Here is a 23,867-nt window from a genome sequence, read left to right as displayed (position 1 = left end):
TTACAATTAACATTTCGATCAACAATTTACATTTAAATAGCTTCATGGCGAAACATATTCAGCAGTAATTTGTCCTGTCGGATTATCCATCCGTAAGACAATTTAATAATCACACAGCAAATGTATTGTCAACACTACTTAGATTTAATCGGTAATTTATTTTTTTTAGCGCATATTGTACAAAGCAATGTCAGTGTTTAAAGTGAACTCCATACAAAAACAACTGCATCTGAATTTCACATACAGGTGTGACAAAGGTAGTCACCAAATATGTATTTAATAGAATCATCAACATTTTGCAGAGATATTTCCCTTTTTCCCAAACGCTCCCACACGTGAAACCATCGCTTAGCTGCGGACCATGTACCGCTGGTTACGCATTACGTATTACGTCACTCGTAAACGCGATGACGTTTTTACCAAAAGGACGATTTGAAAGTGGCGGGCTCGGTTAATTTGGATGGTGGACGGAGAACAAGGGAATTTCTCCTTAGTTTAATAAGACAAAACGCATGTTAAGGAGTCGTTAAGGTGAAAATAATCTTGAGACATACTGGTGTTACGATCCGCGACTTTTTCAGTTTTTGCACAGCAACGGTGAAGCTTGACTTTTTGCTGATCTTTCTTTTCGGGTCGGGGGGGCCGAGCGAACTTCCGAACCGTGAAGGTAAAACTGGAAAAACCTCTCTTAATGCCCTATCTGTATACACATAATAAAATTGCTGATGATGGACACGGAGTTGCAAACAGAATGGGCTGTTAGTGTAACTTTGTAGATCATGGCGAGGAGCCGTTAGTCGAATTGCATCCTATTATGTTTATCGGTATGTGCGCGTTAAATATCTGCTGTGTTTAACTGTCGGACGATAGTGACAGAATATTGTCAAGTTTGGGATAACGGAATGACCTGCAGCAAATGCACGGGGGAAGAAAGCAGTTTGTGGGCATAATCGAAGTTATTCTGCTGCCATTTTAATGCTGTACCTCCACCCCCCCGTTCCCACCCCGATTTATTATCTTTTAGGAAGGAAGATGCTTCTTGGTTGCTTTTCAGTAAATGTCAAGAGTTATCAATGAAGCTGATGCAGGCTTGAGTGTTATAAATTATAACGCAGTTGGTGTCTGCCGTTTTTTTTGGGAGGGGGCACCGATTTCGGGATCTCAGCATGACACGGGAGGATGAGAAGGTAATCCCCGTGCGGGTCGGCCTGCGGTGTCGCCCCCTGGTCCCCAAGGAGGTCAGCGAAGGCTGCCAGTGCTGCCTGACTTTCGTGCCGGGGGAGCCTCAGGTGAGCGGCTGCCGGAGGCGGGGGTCGGGCTTCCCCCCCAATCGCGGCTGGCCGCGCGCTCACACCGCCTCTTTGTGCCGATGTAGGTGATTGTCGGCAATGATAAGGCTTTCACGTATGACTACGTGTTTGACCCGATGACCGAGCAAGAGGAGGTCTTCAACACTGCCGTTTCTCCGCTGATGTCTGGGCTCTTCAAAGGTAGTTATCTGGCACTTTGATCCAAATGGTTACAATTCATGTATAATATGCTAATGCTAGTTTTTGCTAATGCTTCTCCAAAACTGTGGCCTGCAACATTACATTGCATGGCCAGTTCTCCAAATCATAGACATGCCAAATAGTGTCACTGTGTGTATCGAAACCTTATAATAATGTCATAAATAAAATGGCTCATGCTATTTTCAGGGAAAATAGGAACCCGATTTTAATGATTAACAAAGCATTTTTGCAATGCTTAATGCTGCTTATAGCCTGTTTGTGACTGTAAGAATTCATTCATGTAGAACGTTGGGTTAAGTACTTTGCTTGAAACTCTTGTGCACCTTGCACCTGTTTAAATATTTCATGTGTTCTTTTCTCCAGTTTGCAAACACAGTCCATCCTGTTTTCAGTGTCACTAAAACTGATCGTCTCATTTGGGGCTTGTGTTCTGATTCTCTGCAGGTTACAATGCCACAGTGCTGGCATACGGCCAGACAGGTTCTGGCAAGACCTTCTCCATGGGTGGCACCTACACGTCTGCCCAGGAGAATGAGCCTACAGTCGGCGTCATTCCTAGAGTGATCAAGAGAATCTTCCATGAGAAGGGCAAGACTCTCGATGGCGATTTTACCCTCTCCGTGTCCTACCTCGAGGTGTGATAATTTCAACTCTTGACAGATATTGGGCAAATCGCGGATTATTTTACATAGATGCAGATTAATTTAAGACTAAATAAAGCTGTTTCAGATTTTGCCTGGGGTGGCATGATGGTGCAGTGGTTAGCACTGTTGCCTCACACCTCTGGGACCCGGGTTGGAGTTTGCATGTTCTCCCCATGTCGTCATGGGGTTTCCTCCGGGTACTCTGGTCCTCCCCCCCCCCCCCCCCCCCACAGTTCAAAAACATGCTGAGGCTAATTGGAGTTAGTAAATTGCCCATAGGAATGCGTGTGTGAGTGAATGGTGTTTCAGTGTGCCCTGCAATGGGCTGGCCCCCCATCCTGGGTTGTTCCCTGCCTCGTGCCCATAGGTTCCGGACCCCCCGCGACCCAGTAGGATAAGCGGTTTGGAAAATGGATGGATGTAGATTTTGCCACTTTGTGCTGAAAGGCACTGCAGCAAGTGTTGACATTTTAGATATCAAGCTTAAGGAGGAAGAGCTGTTCTCTGACTAAATATAACCTGTGTTTCAGATCTACAACGAGGAGATCCTGGACCTGCTCTGTTCATCTAAGGACAAACCAGCCATCAGCATCCGTGAAGATCCCAAGGAAGGCATAAAGGTAAGGTCCCCTTTCCCGGGGCTCAGTACATGGCGCTATGGATGCTGGATGGCCATGGTGCTCATCTTCTCCGTTCCTCTGCACGCAGATCGTGGGCCTGACGGAGAAGGAGGTGTTCCATCAGCATGAGATGGTGAGCTGCCTGGAGCTGGGCAACGCTGCCCGGACAGTGGGCTCCACCGCCATGAACGCTGCCTCCTCCCGCTCCCACGCCATCTTCACCATCACCCTGGAGCAACGCCAGGGAGGAGACAAGTGAGCCGGCGGGGAGGGGCTTTAAAAAGACCCTGCTTTGTGGTGTCAGGCTCCGATTACTTTATTTGAGCTGTCCACCCCCCTCAAGGTGTGACTTAATTAGCAGTAGGTTACTTCTGTGGCATCATGTCAGTCCTTGTCCAAGTAGTAGCTTTGACAGTCAAGTTCAGTGGGTGTTATTGTCCTATAATCCATATGCAGATACACAGCGGTGTGAAATAATGTCCTTTTGTGACCACAGTGCAACATGCAGATAGGAAGTCACGTGCGGAGGGGTTTCACGAGACTCAAAGTGCAGAACGCAGGACAGTGTGAAACAGGGGGGCTGGACGCAAGGGTTTAGTGTATAAATAAATGAGGCGGCACAAAGAGGTGGAATAATTATAGGGAGTTGAATAGAAAAGATAATTTAGCCAGTTCTGGGGGGGGGGGGTGGGGGGGGGTTCAGGAAGATCGACAGTGTCCTGACAGTCTCGTGGCTGAATTTGGGGGGGGGGGGGGGACGCACGCCCTGCAGCTGTGCATTTTTGTGGTTTCGCACCCATATATTGGGTGTTTAGGGCATCTGAAGGGGTGGCGTGCGGGTTGCCTTTAAAAGGAGCCCCGGATCTGCGTTTGCCCCCCCCTCTGACATGTGCCCTGTCCCTGCCGTAGAAGCGAGGCAGTGGTGTCCAAGCTGCACCTGGTGGACCTGGCTGGCTCAGAGAGGCAGAAGAAGACCAAGGCGGAGGGGGACCGGCTGAAGGAAGGTGGGTTGTTCCGCCGTGGGGGGAGGGGGGGGGCGTGGCCATCGCTGAAGCCCGCCCACCGACTGGCCGTGATGCTAACCCTGCCTCTGCGTACAGGCATCAGCATCAACCGTGGCCTGCTGTCCCTGGGGAACGTGATCAGCGCCCTGGGAGACGAGAGCAAGAAGGGCAGCTTCGTGCCGTACAGGGACTCCAAGCTGACCCGGCTGTTGCAGGGTGAGGAGCTGGCCGTCGTTGCCCGTTTATGTAGTTCAGGCTGTCTGCCGCTCTGCCTGTGATCAGAAGGTCGTTAGTTCAAGTCCCATGGCTGGCAGATTGACTTCACCATTGGGCCCCTGAGCGAGGCCCTTAAGCCCCGATTACCCCAGGGTCTGACTCCTCTTTCTCTATTGTGCTTTGCTTTAGATAAAAATGTCTGCTAAATAATGTAAGTACAGTGGCTCTAGCCATGTAGTCATCAGGGAGCCACATTTAGCGTAATACTATTTACACTATTGGTTTTATGATGGGAATTGAGATTCTTAATTTATTACCTCCTTTGGCTTTTATAGTGAAGTTGCAAATTAGACTTTTTAATCACTTTAAATATTCTTTCTTCGGCTGTTTTATCTGGCCTAGAGCAGAGAATTAATTTAACGTCATATCTGTAAATGGGTTTGTGCGTTATAAAAGGTTCATTTCTGCTGTACACTCCTCATTGAAGTCGATTTTGATGGTTCCTGATTTCACACCATGCGATCCTAATAATGCAGTAAATATTTATTGCGCTGTGCAGTTGGCCGTTGGCGAGCATTTGACATTTTCCGCCCTGACTGAAGGCGCACGTGTGTTTCCCTCGTTTTTGCGCATCAGATTCTCTGGGAGGCAACAGTCACACGCTGATGATCGCCTGCGTCGGCCCTGCGGACTCCAACATCGAGGAGACCATCAACACGCTTCGTTATGCGGACCGCGCCCGCAAGATCAAGAACAAGCCCGTGGTCAATGTGGACCCGCGCGCGGCCGAGATGAAGCAGCTGCGACAGCAGGTACGCGATTGGTCGGGCTCGGTCCGAAGATGAGCAGAGCGGAGGAGACCTGCTCAGAAATGGCCTGGCTCCGCGTCGTTAATAAGTCTACAGCCGGACAGTAATGCGGTTTTATTACTGTCAGTGGGCGGCTCAGTGGGCTAAGCCTGTGTGCCTGTCTTACTCTACAAAAGAGCAAGTTGAGGGAGACGTAAAGACAATTTCTCCACAGGGATCAATAGAAGTATCATTTATTGAAAGGCTTGTGGTAAAACGTACCGGACTGTGATACTCGGTTTGATGGCATCTGTCCCTCTCTTGCGTTGGGTTTGGGTCACTGTCACCCAACCAGCTGTCCCTTCCTTTGGGGGAGGGGGGTGCAATCAGTCTGTCCACCCACCTAATCAACGGTCACATTAACCCTCTGGGGTCTAGGGGTAGGGAACACACTTTCACTGACTGTGGTCACACATTTCATTCAATATCATAAACTTAATTCATGGCAAATGAATTTTCTTATTTGTTTTGGCATTAAACTCATCTTAATCTTAGTGCACTTTGTAAATATATGATTTATGGGAAGTCTGTAATTTGACATCAAAGTATAGACATTGCAAAATGCCGTTTGGAACACTTGCAGAAACATTATAAAAGTACATAGTAAGCAATGGCGGCAAGTTTGTTTTGATCCCAGGTATCTGATCACCAAAGTCTTGGCTACATGAAGATGACTAAATGCTGTAGTTGCAACATTCAGTTGGATAAATAAATAAGAAAATCCTAACTAATGTCACTATTACTGGGCTCTTTTCATTGAATATGTAGGAGCTCTCATGTGTATGAATGAGTCATTCACACCTGGCCACACACACACCCCCCCCCCCTTTTAAGGTGCTGATGGGGATGTATCTGGATCGCGTTTCACCGCTGCGTTGTTCATCAAATTACCATGCGAATGCGGTTTGAATACGCGGAAATGCGGCTATTTATTATGCGAATAGCGACCTTCAGGTGAGGGCGGCACTACACGCCCCCGAAGCGGGTAAAACAGATAGGTGCCATGGTTTACGTTTTTGCCGATTTAACCTCATTTTAAAAACTTTAACACTTCTGGCAATTGACGTTTTGAAAAAAAGACTGATTACGGATTTACTCTGCATTTTTTTCATGTTTCTACGATAAGATTTCAGCAGGTTTTGAACCGAAATACACAAAGATACGCGGCGTCACCGACGATGCCGCCGGCTCCAGAGGGTTAACATCATTGATCCCAGGGGAAATTCTTTTACGCACAGCAGCCGCTCCCGCGTTCCGAGCTGCTGAAGGAAGCGATGCGCTGGAGGCCGGCCCCCTTTTCCGGCTTGTGAGTCGTCTCGTGTGATTGGCTTTCCAGGTGCAGGAGCTGCAGGTGATGCTTCTGCATGCGCGAGGGGGCGTGGCCCAGGTGCTGTCTGGGTAAGTGTGGTGGGCGGGGCCATACCATCCTCACGTATAACAAACGTATGACGGTGGGGGTTTGTAGTTTTCATAGAGGACTTATGGGGGGGGGTCTGTTGAAACATATTGTAAATTAAGAGTGTCTGCAAAATATCAGAAGGGGGCCCAGCTAGAGAAGAATAACTCACCCTGTCAAGACAATTTCCCTATAACAGACATTATGATGGGGGTGGGGGGGCAGGGCAAACTCTGATCTGCTTTCTTTTTGGGGGGGTGGTCTCTATTTTAAGAAAGGTGGACAGTCCCCCTGATTTACGGGAATAGGGGAAGTTGTGGTTGTTTTACAGGATGCACTTGTGTGGTCTGGCTTATGTCTCATGACGTGCTTCTGCGTTACTGAGGAAGGGCTTCTGATCTGGTAGATGACCCCCCCACACTTCATGATTCTCGTTTCTTGGCCCCCCCCCCTCCTGCGCAGGACGGAGCCCGCGGGAAATGTTTCGGACATCCTGGAGAGGAACCGCAGGCTCCAGGAGGAGAACGGCAAGCTGAGCCGCGAGCTGAGCGAGGCCGTGTGCCAGACGTCGCTCATGTTCGAGCGCATCATCATGGTGCGTGACCAAGCCCTCTGGCCCCGCCCCACGGGGCCGTGTCAGCCAATCGCATCGCAGGACCGATATTGCCCCGAATGCCGTTCATGTCACTGTAACGGGTAATGTTGAGTGTGACCTCGCTTGCTTGGGCTTTCTGTTGCTATGGGAGCGGCAGACGGTGAGGATGTCGTCTAGGCGACTGGTTCCATATGTCTCTGTTTTTTCCACCACAAGTCGCCTCGCTGTGTCTCACGCCTGTGGCGTGTTTCACGTGATCCGCGAAAGTGCTTATGAATGTGATCCTGTCGGGGCTCGGGGATGCGTCCCTGGGGCACAGCTCCGGAAACCCCAGTGTCTGTAAGCCTCGTAATGGCCCCTGATCTGATCGTTCTAGTCCTGCTCTTCTGACCGTGTGACTCGTGTTTCCAGACGGAGCAGGCCAACGAAAAGCTGCTGGTCAAGCTGGAGGGCCTGAAGCAGCACGCCGCGTGAGTCTGGATGTCTAATGCCGCGATCAACCCAGTTGATTGCATATCACTGTGTAATTCACCCTGTGGCTTATAATGTATATGCTAATATGTAAATGCTGTACATCAGCACTGACGAGCAAAGGTTTGTTTTTACACCTGTCAGTTTAATGAAAACGTTAAGCCAAGGATAGATAATCAAGCTGGTTGTCTGGGTCGGGGGTCACGCTGGCAAAAGTGGGAATGTGGGTGTAGATCCAGAGCTACAGTGGCCTTGAATGATGGGGCGGCTGCTGATTTAGACGCTCACATCCCCGTGTTAATGTCAGACGGCATCGTGGTCGGCTTACCGACCCGCAAAATCCATCAGCAGCGATGTGCCGCTTTTCTAGTGTTGAGATGAAGCTGTCAGAGCCCAGCTGTCTGTGACCAGACGGTTGATAAAATGTAGTGTCTGATTTTCCTCCGATTTCTGGTGAAAATCGAAAAGCATCAGAGTGCCAAATGTTGAAACGAGCGGAATCCCGGGAGGTCGGGTGAGATTTGACTGCTGAATGAACTGCGTGCAGCTGCCGGCTGGATCTGCAGAGCCTGGTGGAGACCTTGGAGGACCAGCAGCTGAAGGAGAACATGGAGGTGATCCGTAACCTTCAGCAGGTCATCATGCAGCTTGAGGTACGTCGGATGCCTCCCTGCCCCATTTGTGCCCCCCCCCCCCCCCCCCCCGTGCGATATTCAGGCCGGGTCGTTCCTTAGCCTGTCTCATACAGCAAGTCAGTTTTTCCTGTCTGTTTCAGGATGAAAGTGTCGGAATAGCAGCCTCGATTGAAGCCATGGCCTCCCAAGAAGACGACCAAGAAAATAGCCCAGCTGGAGATGCGGGAGTGGGGAGTCCTGTGGAAGAGTCCTCCATGGTGGGGTGTATTCCTCTCCCGTTTGCGTTCTCCTCATTCTGTCCCTAATCCTCCCCTTTGTTCTCGTGTACTTTAGCCACCCTTGAAGTTCAGTTCGGGTTCTTCTCATCCTGTTGTTTTAATTCCTTTTCATGCCATGTGTCCAGCTCGGTCTGTCTCTCTCTCTCACCCTGAGCAGCTGCCCCCTGGCACGGCTGTGGATAAATCTTCGGCCGAAGCGTTCACCACCCAGCACGCTCTGCGCCAGGCTCAGATGTCCAAGGAGCTCATCGAGCTCAACAAGGTTCTAGCCCTGAAGGAGGCCTTCGTCAGGAAGATGTGTCAGAACGACAGCCACCTGGAGCCCATGCAGTCGGAGCATCAGGTGGGGAGCCGGCTGTGTGCCTCAGCGGGGTGAAACTCTGTGCTCGTGATCGGGAGGGTATTGGTTCAAATCCCGGTGTAATCAAAAGCTTGTTGGCTCAAATCCCCATGTTGGCCTTTCTCCCAACAGGAGAACATGAAGAGCTTGCAGGCATCTGTTGAGTCCTTGCAGAAGGAAAAGGAGGACCTCATCTTTGCCCTCCACTCTGCAAAGAAGGACACCAACCAAGCCAAGTAAAGCGCCCCCGCTCTGTAGCCATTTGGCCGGCCTCTCATTACTCCTGTCCTCCCCTGCACGGATTTTAGAATGGCTTCATTTTGTCTCACTGGTAATTTCCTGATACAGAAGATGTGGGTCAATAAGGCTTATCACTAAAGAGCCATTTTACCCTGGATTGAGCTTGCTTTAAAATGTCACAGTTCACAGTATAGTATGGTTAAGGTTGCCTCTAAATGAGCTGGGCTGTCTGGATTATATAATGTATGAGAAGGATGATGCATTGTGGCAGGTAAACTCTCCTAGCTCTGTGTTAAAGACGGATATTATTTATCTGGCATTTCTCAGCCCAGTCCTCGGGGGGTCCCCCAGACAGTTCAGGTTTTTGTTCCCTCCCTGTTCACAGCCAATCAGGAGCTCCAAATACCTGTACAGATGTGTTAGGACCTGGAAGGGAACAAAAATGTGGACTGTCTGGAGGTCCCTGAGGACTGGGTTGGGAAACACTGGTGTAACAGATGGTCTAAACTCCAAACATTGGGGGTTATGGTATATCAAAGGCAGAAGGACATCTCAGCCACCTGCTTTCACTGTGCTCCCCCCCCCCCCTCCCCAGGCTCAGCGAGCAGCGCCGGAAGAGGCTCCAGGAGCTGGAGGGGCAGATCTCTGAGCTGAAGAAGAAGCTGATGGAGCAAGCCAAGCTGCTGAAGCTGAAGGAATCGTCACTGCGCAATGTGGCCAAGCTCAACCAGGAGATCCAGGTGGGCCGACCCAGGAGTGAGGCTCTATCTGTGCCCTTTGAACTGTGTCTGTGTGAAGGGTCCCCCCCTATGCCACCAACCAATCAGCGCTTACGTTTACATTGTGTGTGTGGGGCTGGGTGGGTGCAGGCCATGAAGTCGCAGCGCGTGCAGCTGATGCGGCAGATGAAGGAGGACTCTGAGAAATTCCGTCAGTGGAAACACAAGAAGGACAAGGAGGTGCTGCAGCTGAAGGAGAAGGTAGCGCCCCCCCCCTGCTGGCCTAATGCCAAGTTTAGCTAACACCAAATCAAACGTCTGCTCGGCTACGCTCCGGTTTGAAACCCCCTTTGTCCTCAGGACCGCAAGCGGCAGTATGAGATGCTGAAGTTGGAGAGGGACTTCCAGAAGCAGGCCAACGTCCTGAGGCGAAAAACGGAGGAGGTGAGCTGCTGTCACGCCCGTTTGACCCAGAAGGTTTCCTTAACAGTCATGCGACGCTGGAGTTGACCTGTGTGTAAGATCCACATGTGTGGTTGGGTCCGAACGCAGGGATCCGGTGGTGTAGCGGAGTTCTGCGGCTTTCAGGTTTTCAGTTTCAGATTTTGCCGTTTTGTTTTTCCTGCTTAAGCAAGTGAGGTATTTCAGTGAAAGCGTTTAGGCCAGGAAACTTCAAAAGTACTACATTAGGTCATTCCAGAGATCTGGCACCAGCAGGTTGTTGGTTCTCAGCCCAGTGCACACAAAAGAGGAATACCACTGTGCGTTTCACAGGCTGCGGCCGCGAACAAGCGCCTGAAGGACGCCCTTCTGAAGAGGAGCGAGGCGGCAGAGAAACGCAAGGATACACAGAACCGTGGGATGGAGGGTGCGGCCGTGAGGGTGAAGGTACCTGTTACCCCACCGCCGTGACAGTTGGCCGGCATGCGTGCAAACTTGGGAACCCTCTGACCCCTCAGTTGTGGCCCACAGAGCTGGCTAACAAACGAGGTAGAGCTGCTCGTGAGCACAGAGGAGGCGCGGCGGCACCTCCACGACCTGCTGGAGGACCGCAAGATCCTGGCCGAGGAGATCTCACAGCTCAAGCAGAAGCTGGAGGCGGGGGAGCGTCCTACCGCCAAGGTCCGGGTAAGAGCTTCCAGAGACGGCGTGTGAGATTTCACCGACCACCCATTATCGCGTGTTTTCCCGGCCTGTCCCTCGTGCGGATTAATTAAATAATGATTGACCAGAGGGGGGCTTTTATTTTGGCGTGGAGTCTGATCCACTTCCGGCTCTCCTCCCAGCGCCGGACCTTCACCATCGCCGAGCTGGAGAGTCAGGGTGAACTGGAAGCTTCTCTGGGGAAGCAGGTGGAGAACCTGGAGACGGAGATGGGCCTCCGGTGAGTCTGGCGCCCCAAACCCTTCGCCGAATACCTCCCCCCCCCTGCAGTTTGTCAAAGCAGCCCCACCCCTCTTTCAGGAGTGCCCAGATCGCCGACCTGCAGCAGAAGGTCCTGGATGCCGACAACGAGGGCAGAGTGAAACAGCGCTGGGACAGCATCACCAGCCTGCCTGAGGCAAAGTGCGCCCTCAAGTTCCTCATGTCCGAGGTCAGCCTGCTGGGGGAGTCGGGGGGCCTCAAACTCACTACCTGCGGCACGTTAAGCCCTCTGCGTCGTTTCCCTTTATTTGCCTTGCGTGTGGCATTTCAATGATCTACGTTGGATGCAGTCAATTAAAGGAAATGGCACCTAAAATTCTGCCTACCAGTTTATAACAATATACTACTAGTACAGTGGCTTGGCCTTCAATAGGGTTAGGCTCAGATTTAACCCACTTTAAGTGGAAAATATCGTATGTCGAATATGAATACGTTATTTAAATAATAAAAAATGTATTTAAATTATAAAAAACTTAAATTATTTTTCTTAATTATTGCGGCCCTTTGGATGTGAAAATTGTGTATTAAGGATTACTCGAATTGTCAGATTAATCGGTAGCTGACTCGATTATTGATATAATCTGTGGTTCCGGCCCTAAAATAAATACTGTCACTGAATAACTAAACAATTACCGGAATTAAATACCAGTAATTGAACAGGAAATTGACCAAATAAACTTGTATTCATTTAACACAGGGGGAGGGGGGAAAGTTGCTTACTACATGTCGTTAAACACCGAGATGTATGCACACTCAATTTCAACAGACACTGGAAACCCGACAACAGTAGAAAATATCGTATGCCATGTCGCTACCCTGGGTGATATTTGACTACTGAATGTGTGTAGGTATTGCACTATCGTTGATAATCGAAATATTGATGAACCATCGCAAAGCGAGGACCGTCTGAACTCGTGAGGTTAAACTTGTTAAAGGATGGTTTAAAAATAGAACGATTTACTGTAATGTTGTCTCGGCTCGTGTGTGTTTGGTGTCTAGTGTTTTTGATAAAAAAAATGTCTCCTCGGGCAGCTTGTGTCCGCTAAGGTTGTCAACGCCAAGCTAGAGAGTGTCCTGAAGCAGGAGAAGGCCAGCTATTCGGACCTGCAGCGGACGCTGTCCGACGAGCGCAAGCTGATGTCCACCATGGACATGGAGCACCAGGCACGGCTGGTGGAGCTGGAGCAGCGGCATCAGGAAAAGGTGCGGCGCCCGGGCTGTGATGCTTAACCGGCAGCCGGACGGATCTCCTATGTGTGCGGGCTTCAGGCCCTGAAACTCCCCGTGTCTCCTGAACTGCCTCGGGACAGAGATGATGTGCAACCTCAGGGTCGTTCCACTGGGCTGCAGAATGCTGGTTGTTTGGGAGAGGGGTCCTTAATTACCGAAAATGGCCATTTCATGCCAACCTTGCACAATGTGTCCCGACCTCTTTTTTTTCCTGTAACGGCACACTTTCCGTCTCGGAAATTGGAGAGAGCAATAGTAAGGATAACAAACAAGCTACGATGTTGACGTTTTCCTGTCAATCGTGTGTAGATCCACTAGTATGAGATTTTTTGCGCGACTCATGCCAGTGCGCGGATGTCGAGAACCATCACTTCTCCCGGCGTACCTGAATAATCTGGGTTTGGAAGGCCCTTCGACCTTCAGCTCACCGGGAATAGGGTAGAAGGACGGATCTGCAGGGTAACGGCGGTGTTTTGAAGGGCGATCAGAATGCGCGCCTCCTTCCTGCAGGTCCTGTATCTCCTCAGCCAGTTGCAGAATAAACCCATAGTGCCCGAGGCGACGGAGGTGAAGCAGGAGGAGGAAGAGACGTCGAAACGAGAACGCGAGCTCCTCCAGCGTCTGAAGTTCCAGGTGAGTCGGCTCCCGGGATCGTCTGGAGGTCGGCTTTAATGGCGCCTCGCTAACCCAACCCTGGGGGACGCCTCTGTCGGCAGGAAGACGAGATCGAGAAGATGAGGGAGCTCAGCGAGCAGAATCAGAAGCTGATGGAGGAGAATGAGCAATACAAGCAGGTTTGGGCAGGATAAGAGCGTGTGCATCGCGAGGTTATTAATGGGTTTAAGTCCTGAATATTGGACTAGCTTATAGTTAATGGTTATGGATCTATATTCAAAGGCTGTTAGGTTAAGTCCCAGGATACAGACTCTAATACCCCTAATCCAACCCACTTATCTAACGTAATTATTACAGTGATTAAAAATCACTGTTTGATTGGGCTCAAACGTTAAAAGTAGCTGTGGAAACAGCAGCGGAATAAGGTGGTTGAGTGTTGACATATCTCCTGCCCCTCCCCCCAATCTTTGCTTTGCAGAAAATGGTGCTTTTGCAGGTAGCCAGTGGGAAGAAGATGAACAACCTGCTGATGACAGCAGCCCCGTCACCGGATTCGTCCTTCGAGTATGTGCCCCCCAAGGTGAGGTCGCCGGGCAGCTCGCCGAAGGAGCTCTGTGATCTCGCCGTGCCCACCCTGATCTCCCCTTCCCCGTCTCCCTGCAGCCTAAAGGCCGTCGGTTCACGACCGCCAAAGCTCCTAGCCTCGCCTCCACCATCTACGTCGAAGAGCTGGAGTCTCCGTCTGACTCTGAACAGGACGAGGACGAATGGATCCCGGAAAACACCGAGAGGGCGCGCAGGAATTCTCGGAAGAAGTCTAAAGTGATTGGAGTAAGAGTTGCTGGATCCGTGGCAGTAACCCGGCCCGGTCACCCAGTCTGGCTGCGGGCACGTTTCAGTCAAAGATCGGAGAGATTTTTTTGACTCATTTCGTGAATCTCCTCCCGTTCACTTCCACAGTGTGCCTGCAAGGGGCGCTGTGGCAACAAGCTGTGCCGCTGCCGCAAAGGGAAGATGGCCTGCGGCGAGAACTGCCAGTGTGACCACGAGAAGTGCCGCAACATGGAAACGGCATCGCCCGTCGTGGTGAGTGCGGACGCCAACCAGCCTACTGACGCGTGTTCCATACTGGATCCGAATCACTTCAAGACGTTACTGGATTAGAGTGGGAGATACCGAGCGTTTTTATATTCAATACCGAAACTCCTGGTTTGCTCATGGGAGTTGTACTCACTCCAAAATGTGCTAAGGACAGAAGGAGAAATGATTGGTTCAGAGATAACCAATGATATTGTAGAGGAGGCGAGCCCAAGCAACTAGAGGAAGTAGGACCAATCTGATGTCTTGCTTAGATCTGCCTCTATAATCTAGTTATCTCTCTGAACCAAGCATTTTTGTGTAACTCCCACAAGCTCTGGGTTTTAATTCTTTTCCTCCACTACAATCCAGGAATCGAGTGAGATGGAAGACGGGTCAAAAGACTCCATTCTCACCCCCCAAGACCCCACTGCTGTGAGCCCTGGAGACTCGACCTTCTTCAAGCCCCCCTGCGTCACCCCCACCATGAAGGTATCAACCGTCACCTGCTTGTGTAGGGTCCTGAAGATAGAGGTCGCTCGTGAGCGCAGCTGAACATAGAATCGCAGTCGGGAGTACTCGACTGAAACGAAATCTCGAACTGGAGTCTTACTTTCTGGACCTGAACTTTCCATCTCTGTCCGAGGATCACACAGCTCGTTCCTGGAAAGGCGGTGGTTTTATACAGGAAGTTCACGCACAGGCCCACCTGTCCCCACCACAGGTGCTGAAGGAGATCGGGGACATGAGCCAGGTCTCCGTGGACCTCAAGCTGGAGAGGAAGCCAGCTGCACCAGATGAGGATGACGAGGAGCGCTGCACCACCAGCCTGCTGAAGAAGAAGAAGCGTGCGCTCACCAGCAGCCAGAACAGCTTCTTCTCGGGGTGCACGCCCATCCGGGAGGAGGCCTGAGAGTGGCTGCCGCGGACATTCCATTCCCCTCATCTTTACGCGTTGGCCTAATGTCTTTGTGTTTTAATGTCTGTGACGTCAGAATAAACTAATGGCAATAGATGTTTTCCTCTCGTCTTTGAAGATAACAGTGGAACCTGCAGTTGCACTAACCAGTATGTGATAGCGTGAATAATTTTTACATGGTTTAGTCATTATGGAATCCAGTCAAATGTGTATGTCGTCTAGCAAAATAGTACCTTTTTTTATCCACTTGAAATGTACATAGACCATGTTGTGTAAATACTATTCTTAATGAATCACAGTAAAACTTTCTCTTAGACATGTGTACATGCATGTTCACATTTTGAAATTAATAAAAGATCTTTCTATTCTTGATCGTACAATTTATGTACCAGTGGCCTTGAGCAGTTAATTTTTTTTCCTGGTCTTCTAGAATGATTTGGTATTCCTTGGCAGTGATACGCGCCCCCCAAGAACAAGTCCTGGGCCTATGGAATGCCATGACATTGCAGCCCAAACCATCAGTGATCCACCCCGTGCTGCACTCTGGGTACACAGCAGTCCGGGGGATAAGCCTCTTTGGAGCTTCTCCACACGGTAACACTCCCAGATGTGGGAAAGACGGTGAAGGTGGACTCATCGGAGAACAATACAGGTGTCAATTTCTTTTTACTTAGATCAATGTTTCTTAGCCAGGTGCTTGAGGACCCCCAGATAGCCGCTATGATGGTTCACTGAGATCAAAAACATGGCCTATCTGCGAGTCCCCGTGAGGCAGTTTGAGAAACACTGGCTTAGACGTCTGTACACACATATCGGACCTATATGCTCCTAAATTGAATTCAATGTGGCTTGAAATCCCCATTAGCAAATGCCATTCCGTATCCGCATAAAACTCTTTCGGTTCATAATCACGGCAACAACAGACCCAGATGGATGATTTCTGAATCCACTTGTGGTTAAACTTAGCTGCTCGGAATAAATGAATACGAAGTAGCTTTTCAGCCACTCATAAGATTTGTTCGGTTGAAATTGTAGGAATATAGCTAGGGGCTACCTGTGCCCGGATTCTCAATGAAACAACCGATTGCGGGATAATTTGCATAATGAACAAAAGTTACAGGCGTGAAACAAAGCGGTCTTAAGTATTTATTACAAGATTATACTCCAGCCGACAGCTGTGTCCGAAGGGGAACGCTCAAAACTTGTTTTCATTATCGTAATAGACCTGCTTATTTTTCACAAATCATTCTGTACATAACATATGCGAAGCAATGGGCTAATTAGATTTTTAACATCTTCTTTGTTACGCTGAGGACTATTTTCAAGTTACCTATCGTGTGTGTCAGCTTGCGATTCAGCACAAATAGGGTCCAAGAAAAAGAACTTAAAGGCGATTGTTTTATTTTCAAAAACTTTAGTGGTTAATTAAGAAAAAGAGAATGATTGAAATGCATCGTTGCCATTTTTAATATGACTAGCATTTGAGTTAATGGAGCATTTATACATTGGAGTGGATATATCCTCTGCTTCCAGGAAGCAATTACTGGGACCACTTTCCCCATAATCCTTATGGTCTAGACCCTCTGCCCCCAGTCCAAACTCCAGTTCGATCTGGCAGGTGGAGATAGTTTCAAATGAGGTGTCTCTCTGCCTCTCCCCTTATAATTCCAAGCTCCTGTCTCCTTTCATGCCGTGCGCCTTATTTTCCGTATAAATGCATTTTTAATCGGACTCCGGCTATAATTGAAAAACCCTATACGTAGTCTATTTTGTGCTTGCGTGCTGACAGTTTCAAATCGTGTCTTAAGTCATCTGTCACGATGTTATTTAGTAATTTTCTTAACCGTGATTTCACGACAGTATTACTGAGAGAGTGTCAGATATAAGGGGAAGAAGAGTTTTCTATGGGCTTATATATAGGCCTATGCCTATATATAATCTAATAATTTCCCGGTGACATGCGAATCTTGGGAGCTCCGACTCTCTAGTTCTTCATTAAATTTCAAATTAAATTCTCGCATGATGCATACCCCCCGGGGTTTTACGGGAGACCCTTCCGGCATAAAGTAAGCCGCAAGGCGACGCGCAGAGGTCACGCCACTTTTAAAGCCGGGCTGCGACACGTGGTCTGAGCCCGTGCCCGATGCAGCGCGCTTCCGCTTCTCCACGCGCAGCCGTCGCGACCCACATAGCCAAACTCTGCGTTTCTCTCTTAGGTTTCGGCGAATCGCTACGTCGCCAACCGATGCTGCTTTATCTGATTTTTTTTTCTAGGACTTTCTTCCTACGTTGCAGAGGAAGCGGCCACGAAAACGCTGTTACTCAGATACGAAACGGTATCTTTATCCAGTGCTCACCCACGTATTTACTATTATAGGTGTGTTTTGCTCAGTCATACTTGAAACGGGCTGCCCCCCCAGTCGGACGGTCGCTTACAGCTGACCTCGAGGAGCGTGTTTAAATACGGAGTGTCGACCCCCATGTAACACGGTAAGGAGATGAGCGTTTGCTATGGTACAGCATAATCCCCTGACCCACTATGCACATTCTGACATAACTGTACCACCTTCTTAAAAGCTCCGTTTAAATGTTAAATGGCGTATCGTGGCAGCTTTGCTTTTTGTAATTTCCTGTCCCTGCTGACGGGGTAATTCCTATAAACAGTTACGTGCTGAAGATTTAGCTAATGCTTGATTTGCGTCACTTTATGCATTTATTTATTTCTTTTAATAATTTGTAAATCATTCTGTACAAACTTCGTAGGAAATTGAATTAAGCACAGTATCTGTTACAAGAAATACTCCGATTTTCAATATAATAATACTAATAAGGGGTATAAAAAACCCTCCGTACATATACAAATTGAAACATTGTTATCCCATTAAAATAAATATGAAATGCCAATCCTTTTAAAACATGCCTCTTAATCTCGGAATGTTTCACCTGCTTTACATTCAGTGTCTAACGAATAGCATCAAATGTGTTGTCAGTTTTCACACAATACAATAAACGCTCAAGTGCATGGATAATGCATTTTGACAGGTAATCGGGGCATTTCCTTTTTCCCTCACGCCGTTGACAGCATGCGGGACTTTGAAGGCGGGAGCATTCTATGGGGCAGCCAGGCACCGTCAACGACATTCTGTAATTTCAGTTACTTTAACAAGAGTTAGATAAATTACAAAAAAGGGATTCCATTAAAATGTTTTTTTTTGTAATATAAGTCTCACACTCTACCCTCCGGGGTTCCACGAATACCACAGTGACTTAACATATAAACAATGCATGTAGTAATAATCATTTATTTCATATTTATTTTAATTATTACTCCAAAGCAGCAGAGTTACAAAAAAAATAAAAAAACATCACCGGTTAAACATGTAATATAATCAGGTGCTGAGAATAAAGTTAGTACCTTTTAATGAAGAGGTAGCTCAGGCTGTAGTTTGAAACTCAGTCCATACTGAATTCACCCACAACACGATTTATGCAACTGCCACAATTTTCTTTTAAATTACAACGTGTCTGAAAAACCGTCTGGATGGATGCAATGTAAAAACACAGCTGCTCATTATAAACCAGGCGTTGTTCTTGGTGTCTGCTGAAAACTCTGAATATCTCTATGAACTATAAACAGAAGAATATAGCGTCAAATGAATGTGTCACCCTGCGACCCAGTAGGATAAGCGGTTTGGAAGATGGATGGATGGATGGATGGATGAATGTGTCAATGAAATCACCTGCACTCACTTGACACCCATATGAGTGTCAGATAGGATCAGAATTCAGAGATGGCCAGTATTGGAAAGGAATAACCAGTTATATCCTGTTATAACCAGTATGGAGTCAAATGTTTAGCCCATGCTGTGATGTTTATAGACTAACTGATGGACTCTAGCTGTGAATTTTTGTGACTGATTCAACCACTCATATACGTTCATTGATCTGTAACAGGTCAGCTTTCTATTTGATAGTTTGTTAATGAACTAACATAACTTGTTGGCTGGTCTGGCACCATCACCAGAAATAGTGGCTTTTTTTAACGACACAAAGGCTATTTGCAAGAGAATGTCATACCATGGAAACTTAATCCCAGAAAAGCTGTGCTATTTTAAAATTTCACTTGAGAGAACTAACGACTGCCTTAATGTGACAAACACCCCCCCCCCCCCCCCCCGAGAAGATTCGGTGATGTGTACAGGGTGGATGTGGGAATTTCAGTCCCGTCTCCCTTCGGGGGTCTGAATGTTTTCAGTTCCCACAAAACTGCTTGCATGGGATGATGGCGTGGTGATTAGCATAGCTACATGCTAGCACTCGTCCCTCCCTGCACCAAGCTTAATGCACATGCACTGGACATACTTGGAGTTACTTTCTGCGTTTCTGCGGTGTCAAGAGTCATAAATCAGTGTCTCTCGCGGGTCGACGACTTATAGCAAATTTTCCTGCTGATAGAGATTCAGGGTTTCTAAATGTGCGCTGTTTGTGAGGTGGATTGTTCTGGTCAGTAATTACGATTTGTGAGTCACATGTAATAAACCATACACACATATCACCTGATCAGCATAAAATGAGCATTATTTTAGACATCATCGCGAAGCATGTTGTCAGACGTGTGCGAAATGGTCAGTTCTGAATTATGCATGCTTGTTGGACGGAAAGCAGAGACAGACCTCTCATTCGAACTTTTCAATTATTAACGGGTCTTGTTGCATTCAGTGTGATGGTTATTCGGCCACATCAATCTCACGGTGCTTGTTGATAGCACTGAGACAGGGGAAGAACAACATTATAACTCATTCATTTATTCACTCACTCTTGCCTGGGCTTCAGACTGTATTTTCGTCAGATCTTGGGCCACCTGAACTGCTGTAGTTCTACGTCAATTTGTTTTAATAATATGACGTCGAGTCACGTAGCACTGCAATACAAAATCTACCTTTGCTAGTCAAATATTTCGCTGCCGCAAACTTTGGTACCTAATGCTCGGATTTGGATCTTTTTGTTCTTCGCCCTGAAGGGGCGAGAGAGCAAGTCCGCTTTCCCAGAACTCTGCAAGAAAGGAAAAACCAAAAAAGGGAAAATCTGGTAGCGATAAAATATTTGTCATTCAAAATCAGCATCAGCTTTTCAGGGGTTCTTCATTCGGTGGGTGGAGTAGTGCCTGTTTTTTGGCTTCTTAACACTGTTCCACCTCTTGCCATGTGGTAATTTCATTAAATTTCGAGGCCTTTGTACCCTTGGTCATAAATCTCGTCTGACGGGCTGTCCACGGAAAAAACACAAGCCCTTTTGCAGTTGACGTTACTGGGAGTGACTCGAGTGGAAGTCCTTGTATGACAAAGGGAGCGGGATTGGTGAACACAGCCTTGGGGTTTGGAGGTGTGTCGGCCAGTATCACGCTGACGAGCCCTTTGTAGTCCTCCCTGAATATCAGAGTGCAGGAGGGTTCTCCTTCAGTTTAAGTGAACCTGACCTGCAATGTGCTCTGGTCTTGCCGTCTTCAGAAAAAATGTCTCCGAAATGAGTGAGGTTCTCGCAGAACAATGCCAGGGCCTGTTGCTGTGTTGTCACAGCGACGATGAAGCGAAACCTGATTGGGTGTGCCGTCGTCTGTGTGCCCACAGTCCTCATCTTCTGTGGCCCTGACAGGCTGGTCATTAGCACTAGTTCCCCTTTAGCGATGCCAGGTTTACCTGCATTCTGGATCCGAGTGATTAATCGAGGACGCGACCTAACGAGTGGGTCCATGTGTCGGCTCGCTGATCCCGAGCCATTGGCTCATTTTGGTGACTCTAGCGGTTGGACTGTGTGCCCAGAGTATCTAGGTCCTTCTCATCTGTTGAGTCATTGTCATCGTGCATTTAACATTATGTATGGTTCAGTGGGTTAGGACTATGTGCCTGTGAGCGGAAGGTCATCGGTTCAAATCCATGGTTAAGCAGAGTGATTTCACTGCTGGGCCCTTTAGCAAGGCAGGGATTAGTGGACCTAGTTTTCTTTCCAGAAATGCACAATCGCTTTAAATAAAAACATCTGCTAAATAAATTTCATTATAAAATGTTTCAATTAAACCTTATCAGAATAATATGTCAGTTAATTGATTCATTAGACTTGCTTTCTCATAGTCACACAACTGATACCCAATTACTGGTCAATAGAGGTATTTCCCCCAGGCTAATTCAGGTTAAGCACATGCTTAATGATATGATGACAGGGACTTGAACAAACAACCTTATGGGTTCGAGGTCTTGTTCTTCTCCACCTAGCGTGTACTGCTCGGCCGGCCTCAGCGGCAACGACAGCAGATCATTGCAGACTCGTCTTTGCCGTACAGGCTGTGGTTTTACCAGACGACGCCATTGCCGTTTAACAACAGATGTTTCCTTGTCTGCATCTTGCGTCTCACGACACCCGGAATGCCTGGGGTGGCTCCTTGCTGCATTGTCGCACACTAAGGGAAGTGATTTCCCGCCTAAGTGGTGCACAAAGTGAAGCCGCCGGGCGTGAAGTCCGCTGATCAGTCACGGGAGGCGCTAGGTGGCGGGCGAAAGGCTGAATTCAGACAGTGTCAGCAAGGTGAGTCGACCAAACGTTCTGCTCTCGTTCGATGTACTATAGATTGACAAAGTGTGCAACTTTACCTGACGTCTCACATCGCTAGACATTTTTTGATGGCGTTGACCCAAACATGGGTCAGGAAGAACTGCGAAAATGTCGGGAAGCGGGAGACTTCGTAACTTGAGTGGAAGAGAGTCCGGCAGCTGTTCTGCATCACATGTATTGGACGTCATTCATCAGACTTTTCTGGAGAATCCTGCCCTGACATTAAGAGTGATCTTGTGAGAGAGGGAGAACGAGACTGGGTTCTTAAAATACGCCTATTCATAACCAGACAATACGTGTGTCATGCAGGCAGACTGTAGTCCTCCATATAATTTAAGCTCTCATACTCCTACACATCCCACAAGCGCTTCGAACAGGAACTCAGCAGCGTGGTATCATCATCATTTGAGGAGCTGGTGTTTTTTTTTTCACTTTATCATTTTAAGATGATCCGGCACATTCTTCTAAAACTCTGAAAACTTATTGATTATCCAGTGATTATGATCACATAGTTTCCAGTAGATTATTTTACAAATTAAAAATACTTAAGAAGTGATGCATAGTGTTTATTCAATGGCTAAATATTAATATGCTGAATCTCGGTGAAGGCCTTTTCTAAGCCCCTGATTAATTTATTGTATGATACAATATACTAGACCAGGATAATTGGCGACGTAATCTAGATTTGTAGATTATTATATGAAGATGCTATATGCTATGAGTAATGGAATAAAACTAAATATCTGTGTTGCTATTTATGTTGCTAATGTTAGCTTAGCTATTTTAGGACTCAGCATTAGTCAAGTGCCTATTTAAATGTCACTAGAAGCAAGAGGTGGAGATGTCAGGTCCAGAGAGTACAAATCCAGACCGAGATTTTGTTTCAACCAACCAGTTGAGTATAAAGAGTGACAGTCACAGAGTACTCAACTGGTTGGTTGAAACAAAATCTCGGTCTGGATTTGTACTCCCTGGACCTGAAATCTGCACCTCTGTTAGAAGCATGTGAACAACAGCACATGATATATCCTACAGATGGTGGAATTTTGAATTCCAGCTCTGCTTCAGTGGTTATCTGTGGGAGGGGGTCCTGTATCTTAGGAAACGGGCGTAATATCAGGAAAGTATTTGTGGGCCACATTGGGCCTGTCCTCTTGTGGTGTGATTTCTGTCACATGACGGCCTCTCCTTTGGCATGGGAGGGGCATGGTGGTGGCTCTGAAGCAAGCGAAGGTGCGCTGATGTCATTCCATGGCTCCGTCATTGGCTGTCGGAGCAGGTGACACCTGTGACCACGCCCACCACATCTCCAAGAGCTCCTTCCCTCCTCTGTTGCAGCTCAGGACAAAATATATGCAGAACCAGAACTACTGATTCTGTCTGGTATCCCCAAATGTTTTCCCCTTGCTAAAAAAAAATTTTTTAAAAATGGACACAGCCCAGTGGTCTGCATCGTAATGCTGGGCAGGCAAACAAACAGTTCAAAAAAGAAAGAAACACATTATAAATCACTGGTTTTTAGAAAGAAAAAAAAACATGTGGCAGGTGACAAGTGACTGCAGGCGATTTTGAAAGCTCAGCTGATTCTGCACAGCTTGCAAAATCTGCCTGCTAAACCCTCCGATGTAAAACAGCTCGGCAAAATGGATGACTGCAGCGACAAGCGTCAGGCTCAAGTAGACACACATGTGACACCTCCGCATTAAAGCCCGTACCCGGGGGATCTGAGGTCTTATGATGAGGACAGGAGTTAGCGGACACAGTGTTAGCTACTGGGTTAGACCAACCCTTCAAAAAAACGCTTACGTCTGCACTACCGACGTCTGCATTTCAGCATAGCACTTTACAGTTTGTATAGAGTTGTATATGTGTAGTATTCGCATATGCAAATGCATACTTATTTTTTTTAGGAATTCTGTATTTCTGTGCTGATATTTCACACAGCTGTGGCAACGTTTGCCACCATTTATGTGTCTCCCTGATCATTTTAGATGTTGTCAGAATTCTATAGAAATCCCAATGCACATCTGGACTATCAAGTATCTTACAGAGTGGATTAGCTCGTTCCCTGTCGTGTTTATAAACTATAGAAAACCACTTTATGGGCCTTTAGAGGATATGACCAGACAGGACAACCAGCTTGCTGAGTGCGCGTATGCAGTATTGCGGACAAAGCGTAGGAAGTTAAAGAAGGTGATGTATAAATGTGACCATCCAGCACAAAACCGCACGGAAGTCGCATGGCCGTGTTTTTAGATATTTTTTGAGGATTATTTTGCTCTTTCATTTGATACCATAATCCTAATTTCCAATTTTTGACCCAAGTGTACAATTTTGTGCTGGAGGGTCACAAATGATCTTCATGTTGGTATAAGACTATGATGTTACGTCTGTTGAAGTGTGTGAACTTAGCCATTTCAAAACCTCTGCTAATGTCACCATAGCATTCGCGGTAACTATCTAATGCAGCCATGTATT

The 23,867-nt window shown here is 47.7% G+C and overlaps 2 protein-coding genes across 2 annotated transcripts in view; both read left to right on the top strand.

Moving 5' to 3' along the window:
• The first annotated feature begins 344 nt into the window (after nucleotides 1-344).
• On the top strand, nucleotides 345-15,171 carry kif4 (kinesin family member 4). Its single transcript, XM_048998014.1, has 31 exons — nucleotides 345-667; nucleotides 1,142-1,289; nucleotides 1,376-1,490; nucleotides 1,956-2,146; nucleotides 2,686-2,775; nucleotides 2,864-3,030; nucleotides 3,685-3,779; nucleotides 3,876-3,995; nucleotides 4,632-4,807; nucleotides 6,180-6,241; nucleotides 6,702-6,834; nucleotides 7,246-7,304; nucleotides 7,853-7,958; nucleotides 8,081-8,197; nucleotides 8,376-8,561; nucleotides 8,691-8,794; nucleotides 9,394-9,538; nucleotides 9,668-9,778; nucleotides 9,878-9,961; nucleotides 10,292-10,405; nucleotides 10,490-10,645; nucleotides 10,804-10,901; nucleotides 10,982-11,111; nucleotides 11,975-12,145; nucleotides 12,683-12,805; nucleotides 12,889-12,966; nucleotides 13,266-13,367; nucleotides 13,451-13,618; nucleotides 13,748-13,873; nucleotides 14,237-14,356; nucleotides 14,589-15,171. The coding sequence occupies exons 2-31, from the start codon at nucleotides 1,167-1,169 to the stop codon at nucleotides 14,775-14,777; spliced, it is 3,759 nt and encodes a 1,252-aa protein (XP_048853971.1). The 5' UTR covers nucleotides 345-667; nucleotides 1,142-1,166; the 3' UTR covers nucleotides 14,778-15,171.
• A 1,799-nt stretch (nucleotides 15,172-16,970) lies between these two features.
• Nucleotides 16,971-23,867, top strand: part of ammecr1 (AMMECR nuclear protein 1) — a 46,812-nt gene continuing 39,915 nt past the window's right edge. Inside the window, exon 1 of the mRNA XM_048997677.1 lies at nucleotides 16,971-17,273. The gene's annotated coding sequence lies outside the window, so the exon portion shown is untranslated. The remainder of the gene's footprint in view (nucleotides 17,274-23,867) is intronic.

This window comes from Brienomyrus brachyistius, unplaced genomic scaffold (assembly GCF_023856365.1).
Source record: "Brienomyrus brachyistius isolate T26 unplaced genomic scaffold, BBRACH_0.4 scaffold35, whole genome shotgun sequence".
Lineage (NCBI taxonomy): Eukaryota > Metazoa > Chordata > Actinopteri > Osteoglossiformes > Mormyridae > Brienomyrus > Brienomyrus brachyistius.
The sequence above is the reverse complement of the archived record's forward strand: the minus strand, read 5'-3'. Positions and strand labels throughout refer to the sequence as shown.

Bases quoted from the DNA above. Each gene is read 5' to 3' on its own strand.
- kif4 (XM_048998014.1), top strand. From the start codon at position 1,167: ATGACACGGGAGGATGAGAAGGTAATCCCCGTGCGGGTCGGCCTGCGG. The intron at 8,562-8,690 runs GTGGGGAGCCGG...TTCTCCCAACAG, and splicing joins CCATGCAGTCGGAGCATCAG to GAGAACATGAAGAGCTTGCA. The intron at 14,357-14,588 runs GTATCAACCGTC...TCCCCACCACAG, and splicing joins GCGTCACCCCCACCATGAAG to GTGCTGAAGGAGATCGGGGA.